The sequence below is a fragment of the Myotis davidii genome, unplaced genomic scaffold (assembly GCF_000327345.1).
Source record: "Myotis davidii unplaced genomic scaffold, ASM32734v1 scaffold594, whole genome shotgun sequence".
Taxonomy (NCBI): Eukaryota; Metazoa; Chordata; class Mammalia; order Chiroptera; family Vespertilionidae; genus Myotis; species Myotis davidii.
This window is the reverse complement of record NW_006285787.1, coordinates 158,120-176,319: the sequence shown is the minus strand read 5'-3', so window position 1 is coordinate 176,319 and position 18,200 is coordinate 158,120. Positions and strand designations below refer to the sequence as shown.

The 18,200-nt window shown below is 35.8% G+C and overlaps 2 protein-coding genes across 2 annotated transcripts in view; both read left to right on the top strand.

The window, feature by feature from the left end:
* Positions 1–6,090: 6,090 nt before the first annotated feature.
* On the top strand, positions 6,091–7,029 carry LOC102767555 (olfactory receptor 4L1). The gene has a single exon (XM_006756746.1). The coding sequence runs from the start codon at positions 6,091–6,093 to the stop codon at positions 7,027–7,029; it is 939 nt and encodes a 312-aa protein (XP_006756809.1).
* Positions 7,030–18,001: 10,972 nt separating this feature from the next.
* The window catches only part of LOC102774922 (olfactory receptor 4N5-like), a 941-nt gene continuing 742 nt past the window's right edge, over positions 18,002–18,200 (top strand). The window contains 1 exon segment of the mRNA XM_015559452.1: positions 18,002–18,200. This exon segment is cut by the window's right edge and continues 2 nt beyond it. Within this exon segment, the coding sequence (XP_015414938.1) occupies positions 18,002–18,200 (199 nt within the window).

The window sequence follows — 18,200 nt, the reverse complement described above, 5'->3', positions numbered from 1 at the left end:
CCGTCGGGACCTTGTGACTCCCCCCGGATTCAAAAAGACCGCCGCGTCCTCCGGTGCCAGTCCCTTTCCGTGTGCGCGAGCCCCGTCTCTCTGCGCTTCTCTCCTGCAGCTTCTCTGGGTCTCAGTGTGCCTTTCCTTCCTTCTAGTTGTAGAGTTTACAGTCAGCCAGGCTTCCTATGGTTCTGGATGAAGTCCGTATTGTTTCTCTGAGGTATTAATATTGTTGTGCGAGGGTGTGGGCTTGATCCTCAGTAGGGGGGCGGGCAGAAGGCAGCCAGCCGATCAGTGATTCTCTCTCATCACTGATGTCCCTCTCCCTTCCTCTCTGAAATCAATTTTTTTTTTTTTAAGAAAAAGAAAGCACATTCTAACCTGGTTGGGAGTTATATGGGACCTGGGAGCTCACCTGGAAATGTGGCCCATTTTCCCCAAAAGAGAGCTGCCTGTTATCATGGAAATATTAACAACTTTGTTGTGGAAAGGAAACAATGGCGTCCCTGGATGCCACCCCGGCCCTTTGCAAACTCTCAGCCCACATTGCCTATAATGTATAACCATTACATCCATTCTTATTCCTTTTGCCCATTTCCCCCTGTAATCTTTGTCCTTGTACCCCATATAAGCAGTTGTTTATGGGGGGAGGGATAGAGAGAAGATTTTTGTGGATGACCTGCTGCTCTTTCATACTGCCAGCATTATTGGGATAACCATTCATCTATTATTCAACCCTGTCTCTGCTTAATTGGCTCAAATAGTGAAAGGTAGCTCTGAACCATTGGTTGTCTGGTTTCAATAGCAGGATATATAAATAAAAAAATTATTATTAATAATTTAGTGAGCATAAAACTATTCATTGTACCATTAATGTATATCACATTTTAAATTACTTAACTTTCTCTTTATAACTTTTAATTTCTTTTTTTTTTTAAATATATTTTATTGATTTTTTACAGAGAGGAAGGGAGAGAGATAGAGAGTTAGAAACATCGATGAGAGAGAGACATCGATCAGCTGCCTCCTGCACACCTCCTACTGAGGATGTGCCCGCAACCCAGGTACATGCCCTTCACCGGAATCGAACCTGGGACCTTTCAGTCCGCAGGCCGATGCTCTATCCACTGAGCCAAACCGGTTTCGGCACTTTTAATTTCTGAATATGTTAATGTTGTACTTAAAATCTGCTTTTAGTAATGAATCTATAACATATGTAGAACAATTGTTATATTGAGATGTTATGCTCAGAAAATTTTGGATATTATTCATCTAATAAATTACCCACAAAGTTGTCAGAAGGAGGGGAGATGATAGTTTGGGAGTCATATGAGGGAAAGGAGAGGTCCATTAAATAAAAAATGTCTACACTTACTATAGTGCAATGAATCATCCAACACTCTCATGCCTATTTTAATCATGCTGATGCTCAGAGACAACAGCAGCATATTACACGGCCCGGAATTAAGTATAAACCTCTCTCCTGGTCATGCTCGGGCAGCAGCTTCAGTGTTTTAACAACTCCCACTGAAATTTGGATTCCCAGAGCTCCAACAAATATGCCTCCAAAGTGGTTCACATCTTTATAAAAGAGGCAGATCATAGTGTGAGGAGTTTTATACAGTGCACCACAGAATGTGAAAGGTAGATTTTCATATTAAATAATCCTGTGAACATGTCGTGCCTCATACTATGCCTTTAGAACAGGTAAGAGAAAATATTCTAGAGAGTTAATTCATTAGACGTTTAATGTACTGAAGATGCTCTTTTAATTAATTTTGTGTTCGGTGAAAGGAAAGGATGTGACATTGAGATATGAAATCCTCTCATGGGAGGTTACATAACTATTTCACAATGAGCTATAACCAAGAATTTTTATGAAAATTTAAAGGATATATGCTCCAAAGTGATGTAGCAGAGTAAAATTTGACAGTAGGTGGTAAGTTATTAGGAATGATGACTAGATTTAAGAAAAACCCTGAGCATCCAGATGACTCATATCATTATTAAAAATAATGCAAAAGCTAGAAACTCATAATATTTTGCAGAATAGGAATATTTTTCTTTTTTATCAAGTTTCAGGTGTTGACAGAACATGTAAGTAAGCATATTAGAGAAGGAGCTGATGAGGGAGAATTAGTGACTAGAGCTAGATATTTGGAAAAATCTCTGTATAAAACTTACCATTAGACCATAAATATAAATGTGATCTTAAATGAATAAAGAGGGAGAAGTCCTTACAAGATATTCAAATTTAGGGGAATGAAGGGAAATATAAATTAATTCAGGAAATTTATTATGAGTATTTTAAATAGTTAGGAAATTACTAACAATACTGCTAAACAAAACCAGAGAATAGAAAGTTTCCTGATACATAAGGCAGTAAAAAACATAAATACAAATAGGGGACACTATGAAACTTTAAAACTAGATTGGGTGGGATTTGCAGTATGTCGTTGATTGTCTTCTACTGCAAGATATTTGAGTACAAGCTGCTGGATAGTTCTAGAAAGCTACATTTAAAATGCTAAAGTAATATATTAAAAATAATTTTAACAAGAATAAGAGCAAAAGTAAAATAATAGTTTACGTTTTATTGAATATAATTCACATGGTATAAAATTCACTTGTTTTAAGTACACATTTTAATGATTATTACATTTGCATAGCTATCCACTATACTACAATCTTATTTTAAATGATTTTCATCATCACAGAAAGAAAAATAATTCCCATTTGCACTCAATCCCCAACTCAAGGTGACCACCTCTATACCTCTGTCTCTATGAATTTGTGTTACCAAGGCACTTCATATAAATGAAATTACACTACATGTGGTCTATTATGTCAGGTTTCTTTTACTTAGCATCATATTTTTGAAGTCCACTGTAACTTAGCATAACTATTTATAATTTTTCAAAAGCATAAAATCAATAATGATTGAAATTATATTTATTTTCTTAAGATGCCTATAATGAAAGATGAAGAAAATAATTACCTGAATAAGTTATTAGTATATTAATATATTTTATATTATATTAATGCATGAGCAAGAACAAAAATATTCATATCCAAGTACTTAATAAAACAAGCATTGGCTCATTCCTTTCCTAAAAAAGATTTATGTGGAAAATTCTCAGGATTGCAATCTTGGATTTACATGAGTGACTCAGATTCAACACATATGCTCTCAGCGCTCATTCTGAGTCTGACCAAGAGTTTATACATGTATCATCTGCCTAATACTCACCACATCCCTTTGGGGTAGTCCTGACTCTAAGACTTGTGAGGATTTACTTAATGATGTGGATCTTAAATTTTTACTTACTAAATAAGGGGTGGAGAATAAATATTACTAATTTCTTTCCTAACTCTAATATTATTATCCAAAGTGCATCACAAATCGAGTAAAAGTAATTACAATAAAATGTGCAATTAATTATTCAAAAGAAAGAAATTTTTCTTCTCTAATAGAATTTTTGTCTAAAATGTATGATTATTTCTTTCCTTATATTTATATTGCCTTCGTATGCTCATAGTATAAGAATAGGCATATAAAGTGTAGAACTAAAGAACTATTTTCAGAAAGCTTGCTTGAGAAAGGAAGGAGAGGAATAAGAGAAACAAATGCGGGGAGGGCCATTCCATAAATGAATGCTAGCTTTCCCTCCTAAGTAAAAGGGCACAATAAAATATTTCTTAATCAATTTATGCTTGATTGTATTAAGTGTTGTTGTTGTTAATCCTCACCCAAGAATATTTTTACATTGATTTTTAAAAGAGTGGAGGAGAGGGAGTGAGGGAGAGAAGAGGAGTAAGAAGAGGAGGAGGAGGAGGAAGAGGAGGAGGAGGAGGGAGGGAGAGAGGGAGGTGAGAAGAGAGAGCGAGATGAGAGAGAGAGAGAGAGAGACATTGAGGTGAGATTCAAATTCCTTGGTTGCCTCCCCTACATTCCCAAATTGGGGCCTGGTTCCCACCTGCAACCCAGGTAGGTGCCCTTGACCAGGAATTGAACCCTCAGCCTTTGGTGCTTGGGTCCATGCTCCAGGCACTGAGCCAAGTTTTTCTGTTGTTGTATCATGGGGCATAAAATTCCATGTAGCAAAGGCATTCATTCCCAAATTATAACTGGCATATTCATTCCATCTAATAGTTATCAAGACTTTCATTCTCTAATTATTGCAACCACTGTCACAAAAGTCTCAACATCAAAATTTCTGCTCACTCACATGATAATAATGTAGCACACCCCTTCAGAGAAGGCATGGTGTGATGGCGGTCCCCTCTTTGCTCCTCCAGACCCACAGTCCATCATTCAGCATCCACTCCGTGTACTCCTGAAGGTTGACCTAGGGGAACTACATCCCCTTCATCTTTATTTTCCCTAATGTATAGGCATCATCTGTGTCTTAAATTAACGAAGTAAGGAAAGTAATTGAAGGAATTAAGTTTGGAGAATGATGATAGGATATTTTTTACTAGAGCCTGAGTAGAAATGAAAATAGGGTGAGAATTACAGGTTATTGGAGAAAAGAGAACAGACACTTCCTATGCATCTTTATATCTTAATTCAGTCCCTTTTCTAAATACCCCATTCTTCCTTTTCACTGCTTTTAATTATTTTCTTCCTATAAATTCTCACACATTCTCTAAGCCTGTCCTTTTTTGTTTATTGACCATAAGAATTGTTTTTACTTTTAAAATGTTTTGAAGATAATAACCTAAAGCCATATATGAAGTGTCACTTGGAATTGGTCTCCATTATTTTAAAATTCATTCATGTTAAATACACCCTGTACTAAATTTAATACTTTCTTATATGGTTTATTGCTATTTTTGTTTGATAATTATGTCTCTCTAGATTATAAACTTTCTAGACAATAGGGCATCGATTTACTGTATAAGAAAAAAATAGTGCAGTTAATTACAACCTAGAGGGATTCCAATATACTTATTGAATCATATCTCCTAAAGAATTCACATGGAACATATGAATTCAATAAATATGTAGTAATATAATAACAACCAAAAATACATATTTCTTTAATTTTGGAGGCAATGTGGTATATTAGTATGAGCCCAGATTCTGATATTTCACTGGGGTTGATACTAGCTTTGATCCTTGTTAGCTGTGTACCCATGAATAAGTCATTAAATATTTCTATGCCATAGTTTCCTAATATGCAAAACTTAGGATAATAATAATACTTGGGATTGTTATGAGGCTCAAATGTGTTAATGTATGTGAAACAAAACAGATCTTAGCACATAAAAATCACCTAATGTTACTGATCAATTTTGATCACTCTGGATCCCATGAACAATGTCTACAAAGTTGAATAAAGACAATTTAGTATGATATGTTACAACCTGGCAAAATCTATATGTTAGGATTGAATTAGTTCATTATTCCTAAAACACCACATATATACACTTACACATAATACACACACTCCTCACTGAAAACAAGCCCAAAATATCTGAGGCTGAGCCCATGTTTCTCAGTATACTACACAACAGAAACTAAGAAGCAAAATTATTTTTAATGAATTCAAAGACTCATTAACATGTATAAATTAGTTTCTAATTTTGTGTGTGTACACTTGTTTATTTTAGAATGATAGAATAACCTTTGCAAATTATTTCAAAGATATAGGACAATACAGTTCCCTCATCTCCAAATACTAATATCATTTATTGAGGAAACATAATCTCAAAGGGTGACGCATATATGAGATTATAATAAAAAGGCAAAATAAATATTAATCTTGTTACTTATTTAATTTTTTCACGTGAACACAGTACTGACAAAGTCGTGATCAATTGGTGAGTATTATTTGATAAAATACAGTAGAAAACAAAATTTCACTATTTCAAATGCTCTTTAATTACTAACTATAAGAATATTGTTACCAAGTGATGTGACCCATAAACTAATCTCTAATTGTAAATAGTGATGTGCTGATACATTTCAGATGCTCTCCTATCACCAACTATTATTCATTAACTAGAAATAGAAAAACATTGGTGCTAATTGTGACTTAATTTTCTTTATTCTTTTTGTAGAAAGAACTTCTGGGGCTTTTCTGATTTGAGTAAATGGATCTCAAAAATGAATCTGTAGTGACTGAGTTTATTTTACTAGGATTTTCTGGACAATGGGAACTTCAGATTTTCTTCTTTGTGACATTCTCCTTGGTCTACAGTGCTACTGCATTGGGAAACATTCTCATTATAGTCACAGTGACATTTAGCGCCACCCTCCATTCTCCCATGTACTTCCTCCTTGGAAACCTCTCTTTCTTAGACATGTGTCTCTCCACTGTCACCACACCCAAGATGATCACAGACTTGCTCGCTGAACACAAGACCATCTCCATATGGGGCTGCATGACCCAGATGTTCTTTATGCACTTCTTTGGAGGTGCTGAGATGACTCTTTTGATAGCCATGGCCTTTGACAGATACGTAGCCATATGTAAACCTCTGCACTACAGGACAATCATGAGCCATCGCTTGCTGAAGGGGTTTGTGATACTTTCGTGGATAATTGGGTTTATACACACCATGAGCCAGATGGTACTAATAGTGAATTTGCCTTTCTGTGGCCCCAATGTTGTAGACAGTATATTTTGTGACCTTCCCCTTGTGATTAAGCTTGCTTGTATCCAAACATATACCCTGGAACTATTTGTCATTGCTGACAGTGGGCTGCTCTCACTTATCTGTTTCATCCTCCTGCTTGTCTCTTACACTGTCATCCTGGTCACTGTGTGGCAAAGGTCATCTGGAGGGCTCTCCAAGGCTCTGTCCACATTGTCTGCACATGTCATTGTAGTCACTCTGTTCTTTGGACCTTGTATTTTTATCTATGCCTGGCCATTCAATAGTTTTGCAGGCAATAAAATCCTTTCTGTATTTTACACTGTTATCACACCCTTCCTGAATCCGATTATTTATACCCTGAGAAACCAGAAAATGCAAGTGGCCATGAGAAAATTACGGTTCATACTTGTTAGCTCTATGCAGAACTTCTAAATTTAAGCAAAATAAAATTAATACTACTTTCTAATACTATGCTAACAGAACTTGAAAAGATTATACATAACACCTGGTTTCACTCTTCTTGTGTTAAAATCATAACCAGTAGAGAAAAAATTAATAATAAAATATTTTAATAATAACAATGCAGTTATAGCATATAATAATAATTAGCAGCCTGCAGCAAACAGACATAAAATCATTGAGTACTTTTACATAGGTATTCAATGTATATATTTACTAATAAAGAAATAAATGTGACTAATTAGAGCTTTAGTCTTCTTATTTGACAAGGTAATATGTCAAACTTTTGAGCAAAATAGATTCATGTCACAATGCTATATAACAGAAGTCCAGCAAGTGAATGGCAGAACGACCAGTCGCTATGATGGGCACTGACCACTAGGGGAAGATTCTCAATGCAGGAGCTGCCTCTGGTGGTCAGTGTGCTCCCACAGGAGGAGCAGCTGCTCAGAGGGTGGGTCCCCAGCGGCTTGACTAACCAGGATGAGTGGCTGCTCCCGCAACAGGCCCCACCAGTGCACAAATCCCTTGCACTGGGCCTCTAGTTTCATTTTAAACATAGATGAATGCCAAGCAAGAAGAATCCCAGAGGTTCCATTTACCTAAATATATTCTAGTTATATTAATTGAGAACTTAATTTGCATCTCATGTTCTAATGTAGAATGGCGGTAGATAAGATTTATTCTTTTTAAAAATTTTTCTTTATTGTTGAAAGCATTACAGATGTCCCTCTTTTTCCTCCCCATTGACCTCCTTCCTTCCCACTCCTGCCCCTTTCTAGGCCTTCACCCCTCTATTGTCTGTGTCCATGGGCTAATCATAGATGCATATAAATTATTAGGTTGATCTCTTGCCTCTCCCACCACATTCCCTCAGAGGATCCTCAGTGTGTTGCCTGCTTCTGTGCCTCTGGATCTATTTTGTTTGTCGGTTTATTATGTTCATTAGATTCCACATATAAGTGAGATCATGTGATACTTGTCTTTCTGTGATTGGTTTGTTTCACTTAGTGCAATACTCTCCCAGTCGCTCCATCCTGTCTTAAAGAATAACAGATACTTTTTACAGCTGCATAGTATTCCATGGTGTAAATGTAGCACAGCATTTTTATCCACTCATCTACTGATGGACACTTGGACTATTTTCAGATCTTAGCCACTATAAATTGCACTGCTCTGAACATAGAGTGCATACATTCTTTCTGATTGGTGTTTTGGGTTTCTTAGGATATATTCCTAGAAGTGGGATCACTAGGAATATGGCAATTCCATTTTAAATATTTTTAGGAAACTCTACATTGTTTTGCATAGTGGCTGAACCAATTTGCATTCCACCAGTAGTGTACTAGGATTCCCTTTCTCCACATCCTTGTCAGCACTTATCATTTGTTGATCTATTGATTGTAGTTGTTCTAGCAGGTGTGAGGCAGTACCTCATTATCGTTTTAATTTGCATCTCTCTGATGATTAGTGGCTTTGGGCATTTTTTCATGTCACTTGGCCATTTGTATGTCCTCTTCAGAGAAGTGTCTATTTAGGTCTCCTGCCTATTTTTACTGGGTTATCTGCCTTCCTATTGTTGAGTTGTATATATTTTGGCTATTAACCTCTTATCAGATATATCATTGAAAAATATGTTCTCCCATACAGTGGTTTTCCTTTTCATTTTGATGCTGGCTTATTTTGCTGTGCAGAAGTTTTTTTATTTATGGAGTCCCGTTAGTTTCCTTTTTTCTTTTGCCCTCAGCATTGTATCAGTGAACATTTTGGTACATGAGATATCTGATATTTTGCTGCCTACGTTTTCTTCAAGGATTTTTATAGTTTTTCAGCTTACATTTATCTATTGTGAGTTTATTCTTATGTATGGTGTAAGTCGGTGGTCTAGTTTCATTTTTCATGCAAACACCATTTATTGAAGAGACTGTCTTTACTGCATTGTATGCTCTTGCTTCCTTTGTCAAATATTAATTGAGCATAGTGGCTTGGGTTGATTTCTGCATTCTCTGCTCTGTTCCATTGATCTATATGCCCCCTCTTGTGCTGGTACCAGGCTAAGGTTTATTTTTGTTATGATGATTTGCTTCATTCTTCAGCACTAAGGTGACTTTTGTTTTAAGAACTTGAAGGCTGGTTTTGAGTTATGATTTAATTAACTTATTTATTATTAAATTATTATTGAACTGACTTCTCTTTACCTAGAAATAGGAAAACAATTGACTTCTCCATAGGCTCAAACATCCATCTAATTAAACAAGAAGAAAGAAAAAAAGGAAAAATAAGTGCATACATCTAAATAATAAAATATAGGGTTCTACTTTTGTCTTTTTACCTAATATTATATTTCCATATATAAACAAAATAGACTCCTATTTATTTTGTCACTATGTATTTCACATAACTAGGATTAAAGTCCACTTTCTGATAGAATTTTCAAACACCAGTGTATATAACTACAGAGAAATTGGTCTTAAATTTTTTTACTTGGCTGGGTGTGGTACAGCAGTTGATCATCAACCCAGGAACCAAGAGGTCACCAGTGCGAATCCCAGTTCAGGTTGTAGGCTCAATCCCCAGTAGTGGGGATGCAGGAGGCAATTAATCAATGATTCTTTCTCATTATTAATGTTTCTATCTCCTTCTCCCTTCCTCTCTGAAATCAATAAAAATAAATTTTAAAAATGTTTCCAACTTGCACTAAAGAAGAACCACATAATGTTAGAGTAATAAAATATTACTAATTTGAAAATAACATATGGATTTAGGAACTTAAAATAAAAGAAAGAGAAGGAAACTTTTGTAATGCTAGAAAGCAGTAAGTCAGCCTGAATAATGGAGGCCATGACTGGGGAAGAAGTGTTGATAATAATTTATTATTTATTGAATAATAATCAACCATATAAAGAGTTAAGAAACTCTGTAAGCATTAACATGGAAAATTCCCCAAGGTACATGGAAAGTTAAAAATAAGGTGCAAGATATTTCCTCCTCCTTTATCCACCTCCACCAAACCCCAACTCCCCCTTTCCTCTGGTTATCAGCACACTGTTATCTGTGTCTATACTGATGCACAACAGACATTATGAAAAAATGCTCAACATCACTAATCATCAGAGAGATGAAAATTAAAGCCACAATGAGATATTAACTCACACCTGCCAGAATGACTACCAGCAATAAATCAACAAACAATTGCTGGCAAAGCCTTTTTTAAAAGAAAGGATTTATTGGGCCATATAGGACCAGGTCCTGGGACATGCAGTCTAAACCAGAAGCAGCAGCAGTAGGTAGAAAAGGCAATGTGTCCATTGTGAAAGAGTTGAGGAGCACTTCAAATTTTTTATTTAAAGAGAGAGAGGGAGAGAGAGAGATCAATTTATTGTTCCACTTGTTCATGCATTCATTTTGTGTATGTGTGACCTGACTAGAAATAAACCCACAACCTGGTGTATCAGGGTGATGCTCTAACCCACTGAACAACCTGGCCAGAGTGGAAGATTGCTTTTTATACATTATGTTTTGGGGAAGAAACATGTAAATTGCTTTTAAAGAATTTATATTTGCTACAGGTGAGGAGATGGGATAAGGTAAAATGTGGTCAGTTCTATAATGGGAGCACCGTCTGTAAGGAAGGAATATTTATTATATTTGATTGGTTACAGGCAGCAGTCCTGAAAATTAATGCAGGATGCAGTGGTGGTCTAGTGGTGGGCTGCTAGACTCCTGGATGTTGATTCAAAGCTCCAACACCCATTCAGGAATGTGAGCAGTTTTTTGTCGGCTGGCCCTCAGCTATTAACAGGCTAACTGCTCTCTCTCTCTCTCTCTCTCTCTCTCTCTCTCTCTCTCATTCTCCAGCTGCTGTAATTTAATTTAGAACACAGACTTTTTTTGTCAATATGATTTAAAGGTATGTTCAAATGGTGGGGAAAGACTGTACATAAAAATTTACTTATAACTCTGGGTGGTGGACATACAGTAGAATATACAGATCTTATAACATAGAATCCCACACCTGAAGCTTATGTTCATGATGACCAGTCACCCCAATCAATTTAACAAATAGAAGTTAATAATTAAAAAATTCACTTACATAATCATAGTTTTGAAATTTCTGCATTCTATTGATAATTTCCTCTCTTAAAGCATGGACAGTGGATGGGAGACTATGATGGGAAGATTTCTCACTGAATATACAGGGTGTTCCCAAAACACTTTAGCAGAGATAGCTCAATTTTGAAAATGAAATATATTTTCATAAACAATGCCTTTATAATTATTCAAAGTGTGTGTATACATTTGGAGGGGCACCCTATATTTTTTACTTTTATTTTTTATTAAATGTATTGGGGTGACATTGATAATAACATACAGGTTTTAAGTGTACAACTCTATCATTCATCATCTGCATATTGCATCATGTGTTCACCACCCAAAGTCAAGTCTACTTCACAAGAAATTGATAGTTTCCTCTCTTGAATCATGAGTAATAGATGGGAGACTAGGATGGGAGGATTTCTCACTGAATATCTAGATGATAGATAGATAGATAGATGATAGATAGATAGATAGATAGATAGATAGATAGATAGTAAATAGATAGTAAGTAGATAGATGATAGATAGATGATATTCTTTGTCACTTTAAAAAATGTTTAACTATGAAAATATATTTACTATAAAAATTAGATGTATATTTATAACAGCATGGCTTGTTCTATCATCTTATCTTGTCTGAGTCATTTCCATCTCTTTCCTCACTCATGGTCATTGTTTTTGCTCTTCCTCTTGCCTGGAATACCTCTCTGTCTGGTATCCCACAGCTACATTTGTTTGGTTATTCAGACCTCAGCTTAAATGTCACCTCCCCAGAGAGTATTTTTCTAATAATAAAACAGAATGCCCTTCTTGTGTCCATTCATTCTCCAAAATATCACTGTTATAGTCATTTATTCCCTGGCAATTTTTTGCCCATTTTCTTTGCTCTTTGACTGGCTCCTTTCACTAGAATGTAAAATCCCTGAAACCAAGAACCTTAACTATCATAATCAGTGCCAAATTGCTCACCCACCTATTCAGTAGGTCTTCCAAAGAATAAATATTCAAACTTTTGTGAAATGAAGAGAATTTATGAACATAGACAACAGTGTGGTGGTTGTGGGGATGGATGGAGGTGGTAGAGGATAAGGCATTATGGGAAAAATTAAATTAAATTTAATTAAAAACAAAAGTAAAAAGAATAAAAACCAGAAATACATGAGTGGGCAAAAGTAGGTTTATAGTTCTTAATATGTAAAATAACAGAACAAATAAATAATAATACAAGAATAAACTCTGTTTCACATACTCACAATTGTAAACTACTTTTGCCAACCTCTGTACATTTCCAATTTTTCAGATTGGGAATCATCTAAGGAAGCATGTAACATTTTCCCAAGAAATAACCCTCATGGGTGGGGCCAGAACTATAATCTTACGTTTTGAGTTCCATTCTTGTGATATTTCCACTATTACTGGATGTTTTGCTTAATAAACTAGCATGGGGCAACCTGAGCTCCACCCATTAAAACACAGACGTCTTTCTTCTTAATGTTATGCAATTGCCTAAGATGAAAAAGGTTTCTCGGCAGAGAGTAGAGGGCTACTGTTGACTAGTAGTTAGATCTCATTACTTTTAATGAATTCTAAAGCATTGTGTAAATTATGAGAAGTGAGATCCCTGAGAAGTCTGTAATTATATAAAACACAACACAAAACAATAAACTTTCACATAAACAAAATGACATATGTTCAAAGTTATTTATTTGCAGCACAGATTATAATAGGAATAAAACCTACTATACCATTATCGCCATCTCTTTACTTCTTTCTTCCACTTTCCCACATCTTCCACTGCATTACTGTCTGAACTGGACATAGATTTGAATAAAAGTATACTTGATAGTATATTTTATTTCTTTTGTGAAAGCTGTTTATTATTTTAATTTTAATGTGACTCAGATTTATTCCATTTTCCTTTTTAATGTATAAAAACTGAATGAAATGGATTTTTGTATAATTAAATAATTTTCCCTTGCCAATATTTTTTAATTTAGAACAGAAAGGTCTTCATTTTGCTATAGCAGAACACAGAAGTAACATTCAGAAAGTGAATGATTATGAATACCAAGAACATACCAGAGTAATTTTTCTATTCTTTGAGAGGGCATAGCCTTAGAGAGTTTATAACAAGGGTCCCCAAACTTTTTAAACAGGGTGCCAGTTCACTGTTCCTCAAACCATTGGAGGGCTGGACTATAGTTTAAAAAAAAACTATGAACAAATTCTCGTACACACTGCACATATCTTATTTTGAAGTAAAAAAACAAAACAAATATAATATTTGTATTTGCATGTGGCCCGTGGGCCATAGTTTGAGGACCCCTCGTTTATAAGAAAGCATGAATTTCTTTTACTCAGGAAGAATTATTCCTGAAAAGTATTTTTGAACATAACATATTCTTTCTCTTGCTAGCATTTCTGCACCAAAAATATGCAGATCTAAGCATGCTTACCATTAACTTAATCTCACTACTTTAACTTATTAAACATCAATGACTTCTCATCACTTATATGAATCTATACATATAAAAGCCTAAGCAACTGGCCAACCATTTGACCAGCCTACCATCCAGTAGTTATGATGTGCAATGACCACCAGGGGGCAGAAGCTCAATGCAGGAGTGGAAACCACAGGCATAGAAACATGGAACAGACTGATGAATCTCAAAGGGAAGGGGGAAGGGAGAAGGGTGGGAAGAGATTAACCAAAGATCTTATATGCATACTAGTGGCCGGGTGCATGGATTCGTGAACCAGTGAAGTCCCTTAGCCTGGCCTGTGCCCTCTCACAGTCTGGGATACCTCAGGGGATGTTGGAGGGCTGGTTTCGGCCTGATCCCCACAGGCCAGGCTGAGGGACCCGCACTTGGGCCTTTATATAGAGAGACTAGAGGCCTGGTGCACAGATTTGTGCACCGATGGGGTCCTTGGGCCTGGCCTGCACCCTCTAGCAATCCAGGACCCCTTGGGGGATGTTGGAGAGCTGGTTTTGGCCCAATCCCTGCAGGCCAGGCCGAGAGACCCCACTGGTGCATGAATCTGTGCACTGGGCCTCTAGTTATTTAATAAGATCACTGTCACTGATAAAATGTCAAAATAAAGATTCTAACATGACCCAGTAAGGTCTTAGCTGACCTATGTTTTGAATATTTAAGCCTTAAAATTTTCTAACTTTAATTGACATTCTAATAATTACCATTGGAAAGACTCTACAGGCTTAAGGTTACTGTAACACCCCAAGGCATATTCCCTATTGCATCACAAATTAGTACATTTCATAATTTATGATTACCCACCATGAGAATATATATTTAAAGAAGAATTCTGGAATAATCAGTTAATCTTTTTATCAGAAGAAAGAAGAGCTTAGCTATTTGATTGAGAGGAGCATTGATCTCCTGGCAAGGTGAAATTTTTGGTCATTGGATTTCTTTTTTTTTCTGAGAAGAAGAAGAAATAGAACAAAATTCATACTATTTGCCTGTGACATCTGCTTTAAAATGCATGAGGATAGGATAATGCTGCAGAAACAGAGAAAGGGTAAGATTAAATTCACATATAGAGCACTTTCTTTTCTGCTTATCAAATACACCACCTGACAAGTCTTTCTGATGCTTAGTATTATTTTAAAGGGCCTAAAATATTTAATTTCACTATTATAAAAAATTGCAATAACTTTGGAAGATTCACCATTTGTATTTAAATTTGGGTATCACACAAATGACTGATTTCCCCCTCTCGCCCCACATGAAAAATCAGAGATAAAGTGGAAGAAGAAATAAGAATTCACAAGTCAGAAGGGGTAGGCTGAGTTCCAGAAACAAACCTCACTAACTTTATAAGTTGGCAAACCCCTTGGTCCCCATACTCAACTGTCATAAGTTTCTTGCATATGGTTCTATTATACACCAATATAAGGCTCAGAGTTAGGGATCTTAAAACAAGACAATTCACAAACCTTAGCTGAATTAGATAAGAAAACTTTACATGGACCCTTCCTTGAACCTCTACAAGTTCCTACCCTGAAATGTCCCATTTAAGCAGTCACCATCTCCTCTGGGATTAACTGCAGGGCAGTGACAAAAGATCTAGTGACATAGTGTCTACTTAGCATTTTTGTTCTAGAATTTATTTAATCACTGAATGTTTTCTTAGTTCATTTTAAGTAGATGTGAATTGACTGCTAATCACCTAACTTGATCTTTATATTAATGCTGTGAAGTAAAAAGAATGAATATATTATTTCTCCTGCATAGACTTAAAAATCAGGTTTCAAAGGACTAAATGATGTTTAAGTTTATAGTTTCCAAATTGTAGAATAATTCCCAAACCAATGCTCTTCCTATAATATTCATGATGCTGTCTAAAACCTTTAAGTATGAAAGAACTATAGAGGTTTCCATCATCTAATTTATCTATCCCATTTATTTGATAAGTAATTGTCTGGGTGAAGATTTGTGCAATTGAATGAAATTTTATATAATTTTTAACTCTAGTATCAATTAAATATTTTTTATGTTCTTCAGCCTGGTCCACATTTTTAAAAACTTGTAGGAATGGGTAACAGTATATTTTAACAACTTAACTCAGCCTACCCCTTCTGACTTGTGAATTCTGATTTCCTCCTCCATTTTATTTCTGATTTATCATGGGGGAAAATCAGTCACGTGTGTGATACCCAATTTAAATACAAATGGTGAATCTTCCAAAGTTATTGCCATTTTCATTTTTTGTAATAGTGCAATTAAATATTTTAGTACAATTAAATATTATTTATATATTTTAACAACTTAAAATATAGAAATAAATACAGTATCAGAAAAGACATTATCACTTTCAAACTTTTATTAACTGTATCCCTCTTGGCAGAAATGATATTAAGGAGATTTATTTTAAAGCACAAAGATAAGTCACTTTGTTTTTATCAGAATGAGTTAGAAATAGACACTATACGTGAGAGAATTAGAAGTAACTAACGTGAGGTTGAGAATGAGCACATTTCAAGGGTGTTAATATTCAAGAGGAAAGGCTTAACACTGACGTGCAGGTTAAAATTTTCCAATCTGCAGAAAAATCCATTGGGATGGACCACTGAGGAAGCACCTACAACGCTCAGGCCACCATGGAATGATAAAACAATCTATTGTCTCAGAATTAATGGAAAGACAGGCATTGAATATAATGAGGTAGAATACATGTAAAGAACAAAGTGAAGAAGATTTAAGACTGAAAGAATGTAGGTGAATGAGAGAAAGTAGAAAGAGATAAGGAAGAGAGCAATAAAGAAGGAAAAGCCAGGGATAAAATAAGTGAGAGAAATTGGAGAAAAAAAATAAAAGAATAAAATAAAAAATAAAAGAAACTAAAGCACATGTAAAAAGAATAATTAAAAAAAACTGTGTTGTTGGTGAGGTGGAGGCATTGGAAACAATTTAAAAAGAGAAAGAACTCATGGACATGGACAGCAGTGTCATGCTTGCAGGGAGCAGGGGGTGGGTGGTGGTGGAAGAGGGTATAGGGGGGATAAATAGTGATGGACAAAAATAAAGAGAAAAAATAATTAAATTAAAAAAGAAAAAAACAGTGTCTGAAGGTAAAATTATCAGGAAGATAATAGGAAAAGGTGAAAAATACAATAAAAGAAGCAAAAGGAAATGAATGGGGAAAGATGAAAGGATGAGATGACGCTACATTGGTGACTAGGTCTCCAAACACCCGCTCCAGAAATTGGTCTGCTAGCCCTGGAATCCTGGCAAGCTCAGTGCAGCCTGCAGATGCTGGGTGTCTGCACTCTGCACCCTTTCTACCTGTGCGTCTTTGATGTCAGATGTGTGTTTGTATCAGTTGAAATAACAAAGGTTAGAGATGAAACGTTCAAGTTTCTATCTTGCCTACACTAACAATACGTCTTTGCCTTATCTGACTAGAACAAAAAACTTGTCCCTATAAACTCGGTTGCTGCCACCCAGGATTTCCTTTGTGCAGAGTAAAGTCCACCTGAGGCATATCTGTCCTCAACCACTGTGATGAGCACAATTTGAGAATCACCGGAGCAGAATGTACATAAATGAGAATGGGAGGAGGAAAGTGGAGTAAAGACGTTTGTGGTAAGCAATTCTACCTGTTAATAATAGACAGGATATAGACATGGATGATAGAAAATAAAAACAAAGGAGGATTGGACGAGACTAACTCTCAGAGTGTCACCTGTGTCTGGAATTGTCAATCCAAAGAAGCACGAAATAACTGAAAACCCAGAATGCATCAAACTTCAGAAAAAGTAATGGGAACTATTGACTTACCTTCTTACAAGCAGGTTTCTGTAGGCAGATTGAGGAATGAATATGGAAGCCAATAATTGTCTAGGACTGGATAAAAGACGGAAGGACGCTCCTGAGCTAATGTGAAGGACTCCAAAGATATTTTTTCTATTCCAATTTGCTTCAACTCACTATGTGTGCGCTTACATGTATGAATATGTATTTGTATGCACAAATATGTGCCCATGTGTTATAAATTCCTGTTCCATAACATTTGGCTGCTAGTTACAAAGGTTACTAATCACATAAGACAAATGTTCTGATGTTTAGGTGTGCCTAGTTATATAGATGCACTTAAATGGGAACAATGGTGTGGTCATAAGAATAGTGTCTAGGGGGAATCCGGAAAATGAAGGGTAGAAAGGTTAATTCAAAACATATGAGAGTTATGAAACATAAGTTGTTTTCAGCTAGGGAATGTTGGATGTGGCAAATATTGTTTTTATTTGGAGAAGAGCTCTGGAACAGATGAAAAGAAGGTTATAACAACATTTTTTGCTTTGTTATTCTGTAGAATGAGGAGTTATGGAGAGCGAAAACAGCACAGTGGTGACAGAATTCATCCTCCTTGGTCTGACCCAGTCTCAAGATGCTCAACTCCTGGTCTTTGTGCTAGTTTTAATTTTCTACCTCATCATCCTCCCTGGAAATTTCCTCATCATTCTCACCATCAGATCAGACCCTGGCCTCACAGCCCCCCTCTACTTCTTTCTACAACTTGGCA